We start from the raw sequence: 19,141 nt of genomic DNA, 5'->3' as shown, positions 1-19,141 counted from the left end.
CATGGCAGTGAAATGATGTACGATAGGATGAATGTAAAACTAATGTTCTCCCATGTAAACTACTACATAATTCACAATAAAACATTAAAAAAAAAAAAAAAAAGGTAAAACCCATCCTAAAATTCATAAGGAATTACAAAGGACTCTGAAGAGCCAAACAACTTTGAAAAAGAACAAAATTGGAGGATTCACACTTTCCAATTTCAAAACTTATTACAGAGCTACAATAATCAAAACAGCGTGGTACTGGCATAAGAATATATATACAGACCAATGGAAGAAAATTGAGAGTCTAGATATAAACCCATAGAATTATGACCAATTAATTTTCAACAAGGGTGTCAAGTCCACTTAATGAGAAAAAAAATAATAAACTCTTTAACAAATGGTGCTGGAACAACTATTATTTCTACATATGAAATAATGAAATTAGACCTTCATGCTATGTACAAAAAAGTAACTAAAAATTGAACAAAGACCTGAATTTAAGAGCAAAAACTATAAAATTCTTACAAGAAAAAGACAGGGACAAATCTTATGGCCTTGAATTTAGTCATGGTTTCTCATATGACATAAAAAGCATAGGTAATAAAAGGAAAACTAGATAAAATAAACTTCATTAAAATTAAAAACCTTGGTGCAGAGAAAATTTTTGGAAACCGTATACCCAATAAGGGTCTAAAAAAAAAAAAGACATAAAAAAATAACACAACTTAAAACAAAAAAGAAAATTACTCAATCGAAAAACGGGAGTACTGGAAAATACATTTAATTAAAGATGATACTCAAATGACCACAAGTACATGAAATGATGCTTAATGTCATTAGACATTATTGTTGTTGTTGTTAAGTGCCGTCAAGCCAGTTCTGACTCATAGCAACCTTGTGTAGGGTTTCTGAGGAGCAGCTGGTGGGTTTGAACCACTGACCTTGTGGTTCACGGTCTAGTGCTTATTCTACAGTGCCACATCATGAGTCATTGTTGTTGTTAAGTGCTGTTGAGTCAGTTCTGACCCATAGCGATCCTGTATAGGTTTCCGAGGAGCAGCTGGTGAGCTTGAACTGCTGACCTTGCAGTTCAAACCGCTTTGCATTAACCCATAGCGCCACACCAGGACTCTATCAAGAGTCATTAGGGAGATGTAAATCAAATTTACAATGAGATACCACCTCATTTCTATTAGTAATGGCAACAATAAAAACAAAACAAAAGTGAAAACTAAGTTGGTATGGTTGCTGAGATACTGGTAACTCTTGGTGGTGGGAATGCAAAATGAGACAGTCACTGTGCAAAAGTCTGTTGGCTCCTCAAAGATTAGAACACAGAACTACTATACAACTCAGCAATCCCAATCATAGGTCTGAACCCAGAAGTGAAGGCAGGAACACAAACAAACCAATATATCAATGTTCACTGCAGCATTATTCACAAGAGTCAAAAGGCAAATCATCCCAAGTATCCATCAGTTTATTTGAAGAGTGGTAAACAAAAGATAGTACAAATATACATATATAGGAATATTATTAAGTCATAAAAATGTTCTGATATATAGTACAAGCATCTTTGAAACATTATGTGCAAGAAAATAAGCCAGCCATAAAAGGATAAATATTGTATGATTCTATTTATTTGGAATAGTTAGAATATCATAAATTCATAGAGGACACGATGGGCTAAAAAGAAGGGGTACTGGGAAATTATTGCTTAAAAGGTAGAGTTTCTGTTTGGAGCAACAACATTTTTGGGACAAGATAGTGGTGATGGCTGTGCTACACTGTGAAAGTAATTAATATCAATGAATTGCACACTTAAAAAATTTTTATGCTATCTATAATTTACCACAATAAAGAACAAAAACAACTGATCATACAAACTAACAGACATAAAAAGAAATTTAATAAAAAGAGAAAATTATCATTATATAAGCACTATAGGACTCCTGGCATGGTTGCTGTAGGATCAGCACTGGACTGCAAACCACAGGTCAGCAGATCAAACCCACCAGCTGCTCCTTGGAAACTCTATACAGGGTTACTATGAGTCAGAACTGACTTGACGGTACTTAACAACGTAAACACTATAGTTGCTTTTATTTTAGTATAGTTGGGTGAAATTTACAAAGCAAATTTGTTTTAAATTCAACAATTTATACAGTTTATGTCATAATATTAATTACAATTCCCTTAGAGTAACAGTACTCTTTCCACTTCCTCCCTAGGTTCCCTCTTACCATTCATTCTTATTTCCTCCCCTATCCTGTATTTTGACCACTGTTTTAGGGCAAATACTGCCCTTTTGATGTAGTATGGTTGATAATTCTGAGAAGTGTGCTGCACACAAGTATTTTACTGTTCACTTTATAGGCATGCCTTTTGCAAGGTCAAGGAGCTCCAGTAGCACAGTGGTTATAAATCGGGCTGCTAACCTCAAGGTCGGCAGTTTCAAACTACCAGCAGTTCCACGGGAGAAAGATGAGGCATTCAGCTCCTGTACAGATTTACAGCCTCAGAAATCCTGTGCAGGGTCACTATGTGTCGGAACCGACTCCATGGTATTTAACAACAACAACTGCAAGGTTGGTTTGAACCTCAAGGTCAGTGGTTCAACTTTACCAGCCACTCCTTGGAAATCCTATACAGGGTCGTAATAAGTTGGAACCGATTTGAAAGCACTTAACAACAACAAAAATTGGTTGCAAGATGATGCCTGGGGGTAAAGCTTGAAGGGGGCCTAAGGCTGTAGCTATTAGACTCAGCAATCACCAAATAACAATAAAATTGCTGTATGAAAGATTGCTGGGGAACAGGATATTCATAGTCCCAAAGTTTCATATCTTGTATTATCTATTAATTGAAAGGGAAAAAGGTACTTTTGTAAAGGAGAAATACAACAGACATCACCTTAACCAACTGCCAAACTGATAACATGTGATTCTTTTTTTTCCCCCCTAAGTTTTTTATTGTGAATTATGTGATAGTTTATACGGGAGAACACCAGCTTTACATTCATCCTATTGTATTTCATTTCATTGCAATGAATACAATACCCTCCATGCATCATCAAACAACCAAAGGAACAGCCCTCAAGTCTGCCCCCTGGCCGTCAGCACACAGCTCCCCCTCTCCTTCTCGGAGTCCAGAGTCCCGAGCTGCTCCATCTCGCCACATCATCATCTCTGCCTCTATTTCTGGTGTCATTGCTTCTCTGGGTAGGGTCCCGCACTCCGCTCTTTGCACTTGATGGTCCCAGGGACCTCTGCTCCTGGACTGCAAAATCAACCACTCCCCTCCTTTTGTTACAAAATATCTGCCTTTACATTTCTGACCCTCACAGTCTGTCCTGATAGCAATTATTCACTGTTGAACCACAAAAGTCCTATCCCCATCTCTTTTCATCAGCTCTGTCCCAACAGATTGGAAACCACTCAGTGGAGATTCTACCTTCCCATGCCACCTCTGGAACCAGGCTCCCTCTTGAAAGCTTGTAAGCAAGTCACTTCTTGCCTTTCTAGCCTGCCCCTCTCTCCCATTTTGGATAGCCAATATTTAAGTTGCCCATCCCTGTCAACCCTGTGTATCGAGGGTGTGGGAATGATCCTCACTGTCAAGATTTATTCCCTCTTTTGAGCTACTACATCCATAAGTATAGGTCCAGTTTATCAAATTGTAGTGGATTACTCTTTTTTTCTTCTTCTAGTAGAGTTCTGATCCAGCCATTGAAGCCAGGTCAAGTGGGTATTATCTGCAAGTATGGGTATTCTTGTACATCTCCCCTCACCTCTTATCAGCTGGACACTTCACTCTCTGCTCTAGTCCTCTGTGGCCATATCACTGTCTCTGGGCCCAGGAGTCCCTAGGGCCTTGCCATACTACTGCTGGCTGACATGTGATTCTTGATGGCATGCATTAAATAATATATCACTTATATATTATTATCATTATTGCCAAAATGATCAATATGAAACCAATCATGAGAAACAAAATCAGACAAACACAAGTGGGTTTCAAATAGTTTGTGGAAAAGATTGAAAGACATTATACAAAACATGGCTTAAGATGATTCAATAATGTTACTAATATGAAAAATCTGTTTTAAAAAACTTAGGGAGCTCTTCTAAAGGAAATCAAAGAAATCTAAAGATAATTTCATACACTGTGATCCTCAACGAGATCTTGATTTTTAAAAAAATTTAAATATATAAGCATGTGTGTGTATGTGTATGGAAGAAAGACAGAAAATTATAAAGAAATTTTTTGGGACAATTGGGAAATATTAATTGGATTATACATTGCTATTGTTGTTAGGTGCCATCGAGTTGGTACCTACAAATAGTGACCCTTTGCACAACAGAATGAAACACTGCTCAGTCCTGCACCAATCTCACAATTATTGCTACATTTGAGCCCATTGCTGGTGCCACTATTGGGGGTCTTCCTCTTTTTCTCCAAGCCTCCACTTTACCAAACATGATATCCTTCTTCAGGGACTGATCCCTGCTGATAATCTATCCAAAGTGTAAGAGACGAAGTCTGGCCCTGCTTGCTTCCAAGGAGCATTTTGGCTGTACTTCTTTGAACACAGATTCGTTTGTTCTTTTCACAGTCCATGGTACTTTTAATATTCTCTTCCAACACCATAACTCAAATGCATCAATTCTTCTATGGTCTTCCTTATTCATGGTCCAACTTTTACATGCATGTGGTGGTAGTGTGTTGGGGAATCGGTTCCAACTCATAGCGACCCTGCATAAGGTTCCTGAGGTTGTAAATCTTTACCAGAGCAGAAAGCCTCATCTTTCTCCTGCAGAACAGCTAGTAGTTTAGAACTGCTGACCGTGAGGTTAGCAGCCTGACTCGTAACCACTACAATACCAGAGCTCCTTTACATGCATATGAGTTTACTGAAAATATCATGGCAACTTAGTCCTCAAACTTACTGAAAATACCTTGGCATCTTAGTCCCAAAACTAACATCTTTGCTCTTGAACACTTCAAAGAGGTCATGTGCAACAGATTTGCCTAATACACTATGTCATTTGATTTCTTGACTATCACCTTCATGGGTGTTGATGGTTGATCTGAGCAGAATGAAGTCTTTGACAACTTCAATCTTTTCTCCATTTATATATGGATGTTGTTTATTGGTCCAGTGGTAAGGATTTTTGTTTTCTTTATGTTGAGGTCAAATCTATACCAAAAGTGTGTTCTTTGATTTTCATCAATATTTTAAGTCCTCTAACTTTCAGCAAGCAAGTTTGTATCATTTGCATCTCACAGGTTGTTAATGAGTCTTCCTCCATCCCAACGCCATGTTTTTCTTCATATAATCGTACTTCTTGGATTATTTATTCAGCACACAGTCTGAATAAATATGGTGAAAGAATACAACCCTGGTGCACATCTTTCCTAAATTTAAACCATTTGGTGTTCCCTTGTTCGACTCAACCAACTGCCTCTTGGTATATGTATAGGTTCCTCATGAGCACAATGAAGTGTTCTGGAATACTTATTCTCCACAATGCTGTCCATAGCCTGTCATGAGCCACACATTCAAAAGCCTTTGCAGAGTCAATAAAGCCCATGAAAACATCTTTCTGGTATTCTCTGCTGTCAGCCAAGATCCATCTGACTTCAGCATTGATATCCTTTGTTCTACCTCCTCTTCTGAATCTGGCTTGAACCTCAGGAAGTTCTCTATCAATGTATGGTTGCAGACATTTTTGTATTATCTTTACAAGATTTTACTTTCATGTGATAGTAATGATACTGTCTGATGATTTCCACATTCCATTGGGTCACCTCTCTTTGGAATGGGAATAAATATGCATCTCTTCCAGTCAGGTGGTCAGGTTGCTGTCTTTGAAATTTCTTTGCATAGATGAGTGAGTGGCTACAGTTTGTTTAAAGATTTCAATTTGTATTCCATCAATTCCCGGTGCCTTGTTCTTTACCAATGCCTTAAATGCGCTTTGGACTTTTTCCTTCAATATCACTGGTTTTTTATCATATGCTACCTTTTGTAATGGTTGAACATTGACTATTTCTCTTTGGTACCGTGACTCTGTGTATTCTTTCCATCTCCTTTTGATGCTTTCTTTATCATTCAATATTTTGCCCATAAAATCCTTCAACGTTGCAAGTTGAGGCTTGATTTTTTTCCCTCAGTTCCCTCAGCTTGTGTGTTCTTCCCTTTTGGTTTTCTAACTCCAGGTCTTTACACATTTTGTTATAATATTTGACCTTGTCTTCTCGAACTGCTCTTTGAAATTGTATAGTTAGCTCTTTTACCTCCTCATTTCTTCCATTTGCTCTAGCATCTCTATGCTGGAGAGTAAGTTTCAGAGTTTCTTCTGACATCCATTTTGGTCTTTTTCGTTCTTTCTTTTCTTCTTAATGACCTTTTGCTTTCTTCCTATATGATGTCATCCCATAACTCTTCTGGTCTTCGGTCTTTAGTATCTAATACATCAAATCCGTTCTAGACATGATAGCTAAATTCAGGTGGGATATGATCCAAGTCATATTTTTACTCTGGTGGACTTGTTTTAATTTTCTTCAGCTCCATCCTCAACTTGCATATGAGCAATTGATGGTCTGTTCCACAGTCTGCCCCTGGCCTTGTTTTGGCTTTTCTACCATCTCTTTCCACAGATATAGTCAATTTGATTTCTGTGTTTTCTATGTGATAAGGTCCATGCGTATAATTGTCTTTTATGTTGTTTAAAAAAGGTATTTGCAATGAAAAAGTCATTGGTCTTGCAAAATTCTACCATGCGATTCTAGCATCATTTCTATTACCAAGGCCGTATTTTCCACTACAGATCCTTCCTCTGTTTCAACCTTTGCATTCCAATCACTAGTAATTATTAATACATTGTGACTGCATTTCAGACTGAAGATGTTGGTAGAATTCTTCAAATTCATCATCACTGGCTTTAGTAGTTGGTGGGTAAATTTGAGTAATAGTGTTTTCAACAGACTTCCTTGTTGTTGTTGTTAAGTGCGGTCGAGTCAGTTCCAACCCATAGCAACCCTGTATAGGGTTTCAAAGGAGCTTGAACCACTGATCTTGTAGTTCAAATAACTTTGCAGTCTGACACATTAGCCCACAGTACCACACCAGGATTCTGGTCTTCCTTATAGGTGTATGGATATTATCCTATCACAGACCGTGTTGTACTTCAAGATAGGTCTTGAAATGTTCTTTTTGATGATGAATGCTATGCCATTCTTCTTTAACTTTTCATTCCAGGCATAGTAAACCATGTGATTGCCAGATTCAAAATTGCAAATGCCAGTCTATTTCAGCTCACTAATGCCTAAGATATCAATGTTTATGCACTCAATTTCATTTTTTACAATTTCCAATTTTCCAAGATTCATACTTCATACATCCCATGTTCCAATTATTAATGGGTGTTTATAGCTGTTTCTCATTTTGCCTTGTGCCCCATCAGCAAATGAAGGTCACAAAGACTTTACTTCACAGTGTTATGGTCAACTTTACTTTGAAGAGGCAGCTCTTCATATGTTGGGCACTATATCTGACAATATTTTGGTGTTCTTCGTCGTATTTCAATATTCAATATTCTGGTGCTATCCATAAGGTTTTCAGTTACTAAATATTATGAAGTAGTTCATCTCCCCTTCTTCCTAGTCTGTCTTCATCTGGAAGCTCAGCTGAAACCTGTCCACCATAGCTGACCTTGCTTGCATTTAAAATACCTGTGACATAGCTTCCAGAATCCCAGCAACACACAAGCCACCGCAGTCTGACAAACTGACAGATGACTAGTGGGCTACACATTAAGTAACGTTATTATATAATGTTGAATTTCCTCATGTGATAATAGTATTGCTATATGAGAAAACTTGTTCTTAGGAAATACATTATAAATTATTAAGTGGTGAAATGGAATTAATTCTCAAATGGTCCATCAAAAATGTGTATTTATGTATGTGTGTATGCACATGTGTTTGTATGTATATCAAGGCATAAAAAAGGTGGCAAAAGGACAACTGATGAATATTGGAAAACAGCATATTAAGTGTTCATTATATTATTATTGCAACTTTTCTGTGGTCTTGAAAGTTTTTCCAAATAAAGAGTTGGGGATAAAACAGAAGACTCTTGAGAAAGTCACTGTGTAGTTGTACAGAAGGATATGATTTAGCTTTCTCTTGTTCTCTGGAACCCTAAAAATCTCAAAAAGACTTAGAAATATTTGAAGACAGCTATTCATGTTAATAAAGTTTTCTTGTCTTCAAATTGAAGTCCTCTAGCTCCTCTAACTATTCTCCATGCTTTCATTTCCTTTTACCAAACAGGTAACTCAATTCTGGAAATCAATAAATCAAATCTTGACATGCAATTTCAACTATGACCAAATTCAATATTATGTGGGATCTAAATTTCTAAAAAGGAGCTCTGGTAGTGTAGTGATTACGAATTGAGCTGCAAACTTTAAGGTCTACAGTTCGAAACTACCAGCTGTTCTGTGGGAGAGAAAGATGAGGCTTTCTGCTCCCATAAAGACTTACAGTCTTGGAAACCCTGTACAGGGCCGCTATGAGTCAGAACCTACTCCATGGGACATCACGATGATATTTCTAAAAAAAATTACTAAACATAATTTATTGCTGTTAAGTGCCATAGATTCAGTTCTGACTCACAGCAGCCCTGTGTAGGGTGTCTAAGGAGCAGCTGGTGAGTCTGAACTGCTGACTTTGTGGTTCAAACTGATCTTGCAGTTCAGTGCCTTATCCCACCATGCCACACCAGGACTACAAATATAAATAATTAGTACCAATAAATTTATAAAAACTTTAGGAGTAAAAACTTTAGCCTAACTTTGATTCTCTAATTTTATTTCTAAAAATTAACACATATAATAACCCTTTAACATTAAGCTGATTCTGATGCACAGTGATCCCACAAGACAGAGTAGAACTGTTTATTAAGGCTTCTGTGATGCTTAAGATTTTGTGTTAACCTGACTGGGCCAGGATTCCCAGTGGTTTGGCAGCTGAGATGTGGTTATCCCCATGGTGAGAATACTACAGTGTAGTTAACTCTATGTTGATTGGCTATGAGCAGCCAATCAATTGAAAGGATGTTTCCCCTGGGATGTGGTCTGTTTCCAATATACTGGACACTCAGGAAAAGCATGTTTGCTTTTTGCTGGTTCTGGATCTTATATCTGGCTCATCCTCTAGCCCCTGGTTCTTTGGACTTCAGTGGCCTACTCTATTACCTACCTGCCTGCCCTACCTGCTTGCCTGATGAGCTTGGTTCATTTGACCTGGAGTTGGGACTCTCCCATCTCTACAATTGTGAACTATTTTTTTGATCTAAACTTATCTTTATATATATATATATATATATATACAGGAATCCTGGTGTGGCACTGCAGGTTACTGCGCTGTACTATAAAGTCGGTTTGAACTGCAAGGTCAGCAGTTCAAGCTCACCACCACTCCTTGGAAATCCTATATAGGATTGCTATGAGACGGAACCGACTCAACAGCACTTAACAACAACAACAACAACAAAATATATACATATATAAGTTTCACAGGTTTTGCTTTATAATAAAGACACTCAATAAACTAAGAGTAGGAAAAAAAAACCTGCCTTAATATGGCCACATATGAAAAAACCCACAGCTAACATCATACTGACGTCCCGATGTTACAATATAGGATAAGCTGTGGACTTCCAGGTCAGTTTGAACTGAAAGGTTGGCAGTTCTAATCCAGCAGATACTCCTTAGAAACCCTATACTGGGTCAGTCACTATGTGTTAGAACCGACTTGATGGCACTAATCAATAACAACAACAATATCATATTATGAGCCCTGATGTGGCGCTACAGGATAGCACTGGACTTCTAACTGCAAGACTGGTGATTCAAACCCACCCGTCACTTCTCAGAAACCTTATACTGGATCACTATGAGCTGGAACCGACTCGATGGCACTTAACAACAACAACATCATCAAGGGGCCAGGATTATCTCTAGTTGGACCTCACCCAAGGACAGCTTTCTTAAGAATCTGTCTCTCCTGAACAACTTCCAAATACATATTAAACAAGAACAGCTGATGTTTCATATCTAGGAAAAAACCAGTGGGCTGTAGAAGAAGGCGAGGCATGAGTTACTTCTTTCTTTTCCAAAAACCTGAAAGAAATTGCTTCACACACACACACATATACACATATGTTATATTCACACACAGGGATCCTGAAAGGATAAGCACAGGAATTTTAACCACAAGGTCAGCAGTTCAAATCCTCTAGGTGCTCCTCAGAAACCTTATATAGGGTCGCTGTTTGTCAGAACCAACTCGAAAGCAGTTAATAACTATACTATACACACACATTTAATTCATTTGCTTAATATGATTAAAAATAAATATATACAACATTAGTGAATTATGTTATATTCCCATAAAGTTTTTTATTGAAATCAATGTAATCCAAGTGCTGGCTGGAACAGCTAAACTCTTTTTTACAGATTATCAATCTGTAATAAGAAAACTAAGGGCTATTATTCCCAATTAACATGAGAATGTGAATTGGGAATAATTGCATAAGACACTCTTAGAGTGCAAACAATGGTAAGACATGGGAGACAATGAACAGTTATGAAGTCTTGGGTATCTTGGAACCTAAGGAAGAAAGAGTGGAAGAAGGTGGCAGAGAGAGAGACACAAAATGTGATTTTTAATAATGTAAATGAGCTTTCAATATTGCCAGAGTATTTGTACTCAGTTTTGTAAACAGTTCTATATAAGAAATGCTTTATCATGTGTGCATTATACCTGTGTAATCAGTGATCTGACTGTATGTATCTCAAGTTTACAGGGCTTCACAGAAAGGTCACTAGTTTAGAAAAAGACAGGACAGAGGGCGCACAATACTGAGTACAGTAGGCACTCCCTAGGTTGCTGTTTTGTATTCTTACCTCTGCTGGTAGAGGACTGGCTGTCTTGACTGGATCATGTGACACAGCTAGGGTTCCTGCAGAGGAAGTTCCATTCATTGTTAATTTGGCTGCATCAGCAACTTCTCCATTGGGCAAGATCCCATCAGCAAACCAAACTCGCCTCTGCTCTCTGGGCTGAGCCACTTGAGGGGCCAGAAAAATACAACAGGTATCAATGTGACATTGGTACGCTTTCTAACATAAAAGAAGAGAAGGTCACCAATTCCAGATGTACAAAGAAATCACTATTTAGCATATTACAATGATAAACATCAGGGCCATAACTGTGTGTAAAAGTGGTTATAAATGAATATAAGCATTTAAATACATTTTATTTCTATAGGTTATAGGCAAAGATTTATAACTCTTTGCTTTAAATTATTAAGAGCTCTTAAATTCACCAGTGATTATGTTACATATTCTACTCCATATCACTGCAGAGAAACTAAGGAAGGCTTTTTTATAAATGTTTAGGAAGTAAATTAATTCCGGGGGTGGGGGTGGGGGAGTCCTAGCAATTAACTCCACATATAAAAGTAAGGTTTCCTCAGGACTACAATAACTAGAAAAGTGATAAGGTATTTTTAAAGGCAAAAGACTGTTGAAGAATTATTCATTAATAAAGAAAGAATTGGCAGAGGTATGTAAGAATTTTAAGCAAATTGACCAGATCTTTGGCTAAAGTGTTACTGAAGAAGAAAAAGACTGACCTGGCAATAGAAAGGAGTTTGCATTTTAATAAAAAGACAGGCAAAAGGCTGGAAATGATCTCTTTAAATCTAGTTTTAGAAATCAAACAACCAAAAGAGAAAGAGAGACTAGGGAAGAACAACAAAAACAACAAATGAAGTAAAGAGAATAAAGATTTTAAGAAAGAAAACCTGAATTGATAAAAATTCAAGGAGTATGACTAAGGGATGATCTGAAAAGAAGAAAAATGGGGAAGAGTGTGATCTTCAAAAGGCTGTTTAGCCAGGGAAGGGACTATTGCTAGAAGACAAAAACAAATTAATAAAGATTGATTTTTACTATCAAAGGAAACTTCTTAACAAGAACACTTTAAAGAAATATATAGTAGCTATTTTTTTCTGTTCACAATCTCCTGAACTTACAAAGCTATCTAACAATATCTTAACCATTAAGATATTATTAAAATAGAAAGCCTATTCATTTTCTACTTATCATAAGATATAATCAGAATGAAAATTCTGGATTTTAAAATGGTCTATGTGCCTAACAAGGAGAATCGATGATACAGTTGGGCTGCTTGCTAATCACAAGGTCTGAAGTTCAAACCTACCAGTTGCTCCAAGGGAGAAAGATGAGGCTGTATGCTTCAGTAAAGATTTATAGTCTCCAAAATGCTAAGGGGCAGTTCTACTGTGACCTGTAGGGTCACCATCCGTTGGAATTGACGCCCCAACAATGAGTTTGGTTTAGTTTTGGTTATGTGCCTAAAATAATAATTTTATATTTCTATATGAATAGATTAAATAGGAAAAGGGAAAATGGAAATGTATTTCCTTTTAAAAACAATACAGGAGTGTGTTAGTCAGCAGGAGGAATTCTCATCTTTATCACTTCCTAAAACTTATGCGGTTCAAGCTCACCAGCTGCTCCTTGGAAACCCTACACAGGGTTGCTATGGGTCGGCTGATGAGGCACTTCACAACAACCAAACTTATACAAAGAATATTAAGGTAGGCCTGAGGCTAGAATTTCATAAGCCCACTTTGAATTTGGTACCTGTTTTCAAGTGTAAGTAGTGTAATTACGTCATTCTTAAATTGGAGGGGGGACTGGCATATTTTCAGGTGTCTGCAAAATATCAGGCAACTCAATATTCCTCTTTACTTGCCCAGAAATAGTCTCAACACATTTCTCACCTTGTTCTACTTTCATAACCACCCAAAGGGACTTATCTGCAGTGTTTTAAAGATCTGTGCTGTAAAGTCCTATGAGCACCTTTTCAGAGGAACTTGGTGAAGAAAAAGAGAGAGAATAGCACATTATCCCCTACCTTCTGCTCCAGGGTGCTTTAAAACTCCCACAGGTACCATCACAGTGGGAGGTGGAGAGCTCAGAGCTCCTGAGGCCTGAGCTTGCTGCAAGGGAGGGATAGTAGAACAGTATTCAGCAGGATTGTTAGGGTTAGGGCTCTGGCTTGAGGCACTCATCATGTTCTCCCAGGCTTGAGCTAAAGCAAATACAGACACAATCAATGTGAATGGATTGCAAAATATGGACATCAAGACCTCCACAATACTGGGCAAATAATGCAGCGCCTCCTCATTAACACACATGAAGCTAATGAAGGTATTAAAGAGATAGGTGACTTTATTCAATAAAGGAGACCATTTAGCTGAGTAAACTATTAGAGTGCAATTAGTAAGAATTGCATGATATTCTGATACTAGGGTTTATCAGATCAGTCTGAGGTTAATGACCAGGCTCCAGACTTTCTTAAAAGAGACTATAACATTTCCTTAAGCAGAATAAAATAACATCAAATCTTTTAAGGATTTGCAACTGGGATAGCATTTATGTCTTTTTTTGGGAAAAAAAAAATTTTTTTTTAAACATTCAATGTCTCCTTGTGTGGCGCTGTAGGATAAGTACTGAACCGCAAGGTTGTTTGAATTGCAAGGTCAGTGGTCAAACTCATGAGCCACTCTTCTGAAATCCTATACAGGGTGGCTATGAGTCAGAACTGGATCAACAGCACTTAACAACATCAAAAATAAAAATCAGGGTGTAGAAGAGTATAATTTAATTATATTTTTTTGTTTCTAGACTTTTTGATTCTTCATAGTTAGGTAAAATCTCATTTAAAAAATTCTTTTTGGGAATTCTCCTTTTGTGCAATTGTCCTTCTCCGGTACATGATGAGAGACTGCCACAGAACCTGGCGCACAATGTTTAATACATATTATTAAAGGGCCAGGAGTCCCTCCAGTCTGATCTCACCTGAGAACCATCTTCCTAAGACTCTGTTCCTAAAAAACTTCCAAATACATAGACCTGTGTAAAAGTATCCAGGAATAACAACCAAGTCACATCTTTGGTGTGTCTCAAAAGCACAGGGCCCATTTGAACATGAAAATGTGCCATTATTATATGTGTGATCAAATAATATGAATGATTACAAATATGTTAAGATTGTATATACCCTAAAATTTTATTAACTGAACACTAACATATCAACTAGGATCTTCACAGTCAGTAGGATGAAAGGGACTATACTATAGAAATGAAAGCTATCAAATTGCATGACGCTGTAGGATAATGCACTGGACCGCAATGTTGGTTTTTAATGCAAGGTTGGCGGTTCAAATTTACCAGCCGCTCCTTGGATACCCTACACAGGGTTGCTATGAGTCAGAATCAACTCCACAGCACTTAACAACAACAACAACAAAGTTCAAGTAATACCACATGCCCAGGAATAGAAATCACCACATTTTTTTGATCTCATTAACCATCAAAGAATGATCCATAAGATTATGAATATTTATCATTTCCAAGCTGCAAGACAAAGCTAGTAACAAAAGTTATGTTCCTCTGAAAGCACTGGCAGGAAGAGAGGGGCGGAAGAGAAAACAAGAAAGGGATAAAGGGATAGGAAACACTGAAAAGCATCAAATTAAATATTTAGAAAAAGACTGGACTAAGCCATGCGAGAGGAAAGACGTTGGAAAACTAGGAAGTGTAGATTACCTAAAGGATTCCCTGCTAAGGGTTTCCTAGACTTAATAAAAAGTAAGTATTCCATATGAATCCTCTACCATTTCCTTCATCTTTAGCTATGCCAAGTAATAAAAAAATCTCTCTCAAGTTGGAAGACCTCATCCAATGAAAGAGGTATTAGGTATAATACCTAATGTATAATTAAGCAGCATGTTTTGTCAGTGGATATGTTTCAGAAAATGAAAGCAGTGAAATAAATATCATCAATTGAGTAAACAGTGGAATAACCACCATATGGAAAGTGACTCTTAAGAATAGAGAAAATGATTCATATTTGATTAAAATTATAAGAATTCAGAAATGGGAGGAAACTGAGTGGATTATAGGAGATTTGAACAGATCAGATGAACTGTCATGCAATAGGTTAATAAGCCAGCAACAGGAAAACATTACTATGAGCAATGCAGACAGACAGAGCAGGAACGGGCTCAGAGCAGACAAGTTTCTGCCTCCAGGCAGCAGTGTCGAAGTTCAACATTTTTTGTCTAATTTTAGTACTAGTTCATAGTGATGCCAATTGGTTTTAGTAATAGTTCTAGCAAGCATACAAAGATGCATTCAAAGAGAACATACTATAACCTGACCAATTTTATTATACTTCTTTACAAGAATACTCATCTTAAAACTGAAATGTCCTTGGATTTATTTTCAGTCCCACAAAAGATGAACATTGGGTCAGTTATATTTATCTGGCCATATTCTTTTACCACATAAAAACTAAATTCAAAATCATTATCTTAAAACAAATGTAAGTAGCATTAAGGAGATAACTGACAGAAAAATGAAACTTGCTCCTTGATCCTATATGCTAAAATACGTATTTTTAGAAAAGATGACTGTAACAAGGTATTAATAAGAATATATTCTAAGTTATTATGGTATTCTCTGAAACAAGATAGTATCTTTCCTTGAAAGGAAAACCTCAGCCCAATTTTAATTTCTTATCATCTAGATGGTCAATAGTTGCCCCTCAATAGTATCTCAACATAACAGCTACATAGCACCAGATTTAAACAAGAACTACTTTTTCTGCCAAACTTACCTGTTTTATCATCCATTCATTTAATTAGGCATAAAGATTTTGAAATGCACTTTCAAAATGTAGAAATTTAGCTCAATATTTTCAGTTACAGTTATGGCATTTGAGAAGGTAAATAACTTGTAGAGAAAGGATGGGAAAAAACAGTCTTTCCATAGGAATTCTCCTGTTCTGCCTCAGTAACTATGAAATCAACTTGTGCTAATACTTACCACTCATTAGCACTGAATGGCAGATTACACATACTCTAGCTTCCTTTCTATCCATGTATAACAGCTTACATTTCAGGCTACAGCAAGAAGCACAAAAGACCTGCAGGAAAAAGAACACAGTAGAGTTTACTTAGGATCAAAGTATAAGGGGAGTAAACCATATTAACCAATACTGACTGATAGGGAACCTTATTAAACTACTAAAAACTCAAAAGATATACACAAACATATAGGCTTGACAAAAGACATTTCTACATGTGTGTTTATGTATCTATGCTGCAAGTATGAGAGGGCTTCAAAGAGTTCATGAAAAAATTCCAGTATCCCTTAATTTCATTTTTCAAATAACTTTCTGAGGCTCCCTCATATACACATGAACATAGAACACAGAAGGGATAAAGCTAGGAAAACTTGTTGTTATGTGCCGTGGAGTCGGTTTCGACTCATAGCGACCCTGTACAGGGTTTCCGAGGCTGTAAATCTTTACAGAGCAGAAAACCTCATCTTCCTTCTGCGGAACAGCTATATCGTGAGTATAGCAGCCCGATTCGTAACTACTACGCTACCAGAGCTCCTTATTAGCCATGACCAAATACCTTGAGGGAATGAGTTGCTGGGTCTGGGGGCTCAGGACCATAGTAGAGAGGGTGTCAGCATCAAAGTCAACTAGCACAACACACTCTTCAAAGAAAATGTTCTACATTCTACTTTAATGAGCAGTGACTGGGGACTTAAAAGCTCATAAGCAGTCATCTAAAATACAATTATTGATCTTTAGATGATTGCTCATAAGCTTTTAAGAAACAAAGACGAAGAAAATCAAAGACATGTGGAAACAATTAAATCAAAGGATTAATGGACCAGGCAAACCCCAGTCTCCACAATGAGACCTGAAAAACTAGGTGGTGCCCAGCTACCACTGTGGTCCTCTCTGAAAGGGATCACATTAGAAGGTCCTGGATAGAGCGGGAGAAAAATAAGGAACAAAAATAAAGATCTTAAAAAAGACCAGACTTAATGGTTAGATAAGACACGGGGTAACCCAACTCTATAACAACATTCCCCCACCCGGCAACTATGGCCCTCAGTCACCCTTCAGGCCAGGAACTGAACTCACCCTTGTGGCTCAATTATCAACCAAACCACAGACAGGTTTATAAGGTGAACAATGACATCAGAAAAGTGCCACTCCTTAGAACAATCAATCATTCAAAATTAAAAGGGCAGCATTTGTCAAAGGACAAAGTAGAAAGGGTAGAAAGGGTTATGAAAGAAGGAATGCAAGTGGGAAACATGAAGAAAGTGGGATCTACATTGTGGGAGGAGAGGAGGGAATTGCAAATGATGGCATGAAATGAAAACATGACTTGTTGAATAGAAAAGTGATCTGCTCTGTATACCTCAGCCAATTCACAATGAAAAGTTATAAAAAATAAAGATAAATTAAAACTCCAAAAGAAAATGCAGCTCAGGAAGCTGGGCAAAAGACCCAATTCATAAAGCAAGTGTGAGATTACAAATCTGTCAACAATTAGGAAAGTGTTGGTTGAAAATAAAAACAGTAGTCAAAATCACATTAAAAATACATATAGTGGGGAGAAACATGGGTACTGCCTAGAGGCAAAATTCCTATACAAAGTATAACATAACAGCTGCTATTCCTGTTTGGAAAAACATCAAAAACAAAACTACAACTCCACTGCCATCAAGCTGATGCTCATTGTGACCCTACCAGCTAGAGTACAACTGCCCCATAGGGTTTCCAAGGCTGCAATCTTTACAGAAGCAGATTGCTACATATTCATTCTGCATAGCTGCTGGAGGGTTCAAACCCCTAACACTGGATTAGCAACTGAGTGCTAAATCACTGCACTACTAGGGATTCTAACAGCAATATGCTGTTGATACTGTTATAAACAAAGAAAGATTGGGATTTTGGGGTTTTAATTTTTTTTTTTTTAACTGCTTTTATGTTTGAAGTAAGGAGACCTAGTGGAGTCCTGGTGTGGTGCTGTGGGTTAATTTGACTGCAAAGTTGGTCTGAACTGCAAGGTCGGCAGCAGTTTGAGCTCACCAGCTGTTTCTTTGAAACCCTCTACAGGGTCGCTATGGTTTAGAACTGACTTGAAGACACTTAACAACAACAACAGTGGTGTAATGGGTTATGCATTGAGCTGCTAACTGCAAGGTCAGCAGTTTGACTCCATCAGTTGCTCTGTGGGAGAAAGGTGAGACTTCCTGCTCAGAAACCGTGTAGAGAATCCTTTTGAATTGGATCAACTCAACTGCACACAACCACCACCATGTGTGGAATAACCAACCAACTGTTTTCACTGGTTTGCTTTCATGTCCAGGAAAGAATAATTGAAAATATACAAATCAGTCATAAATATAAGCACAACCCCAGCTATAGGAAATTAGAGGAGGCAACCAAAATTGGTCCTGCAGGTGTCTACTGATGTCTACACCTCATTTCTACTGTCTGGGGTTTGTTCTTCTGGTAATATCACTATTTTATCATTTCCACACCAAGCAACAAGAATCTCCTTAGGTTCCTGTTAAGATTTATTTTCTTGGACTCATTAAGCATTTACCACATAGAACTTCACACAAGTAGACAATTGTTCACAGTAGGGTAAATTCTACTTTGCCATCTTTTATGGTCAAGAGGTATCTTACATCTTCCAAAGCCGACCCAAGGAATGAGGCCATATTAAAGACAAAGTGAGATAGGTCATCTCCCTTCCTACAAGTTATAATTAGGTATCCAGCTGCTATGATTACCAATTTGCAGTTTTCACAGGGCTTCAATCATCAAAACTCTGTGATATATGGAGAATGGGATATAGTGTCTTTATTTTCTAGCTGAAAAAAATGAGTTTGGTTGGTTAAATGATTACTCCAAGTTCATAGTAATGTGTATTAATGCTAACCATTTTACATGTATTATCTAACTTGAATTTTAAAGTTCTATGAAAAGCATTCATTTATCATTAACAGAGATGCGAAGTAAAATTGATCAGGGTTATACCACTACTGAAAGTTACATAATTTACATGACTCCAATGGCTCTGTTATTAATAATAACATTATTAGTCAGGAGTCCTGGTGTGATGCTGTGGGTTAATGCGCTGGACTGCAAGGTTGGTTTGAAC

General features: G+C 37.4%; 1 protein-coding gene across 2 annotated transcripts in view; it reads right to left on the bottom strand.

The window, feature by feature from the left end:
* The window catches only part of ZFYVE9 (zinc finger, FYVE domain containing 9), a 237,491-nt gene that overhangs the window by 98,344 nt on the left and 120,006 nt on the right, over positions 1-19,141 (bottom strand). The window contains exons 5-7 of one of the 2 annotated variants that reach the window (XM_006839767.1): positions 15,987-16,086; positions 13,009-13,185; positions 10,968-11,131 (exon numbers count right to left, since the gene is read on the bottom strand). In XM_006839767.1, the coding sequence (XP_006839830.1) occupies positions 10,968-11,131; positions 13,009-13,185; positions 15,987-16,086 (441 nt within the window). The remainder of the gene's footprint in view (positions 1-10,967; positions 11,132-13,008; positions 13,186-15,986; positions 16,087-19,141) is intronic. The other variant, XM_006839768.1, reaches the window with a different exon arrangement.

This window comes from Chrysochloris asiatica, unplaced genomic scaffold, assembly GCF_000296735.1.
Source record: "Chrysochloris asiatica unplaced genomic scaffold, ChrAsi1.0 scaffold00026, whole genome shotgun sequence".
NCBI lineage: Eukaryota > Metazoa > Chordata > Mammalia > Afrosoricida > Chrysochloridae > Chrysochloris > Chrysochloris asiatica.
Note: the sequence above shows the minus strand (reverse complement) of the source record. Positions and strands in the feature narration are given on the sequence as shown.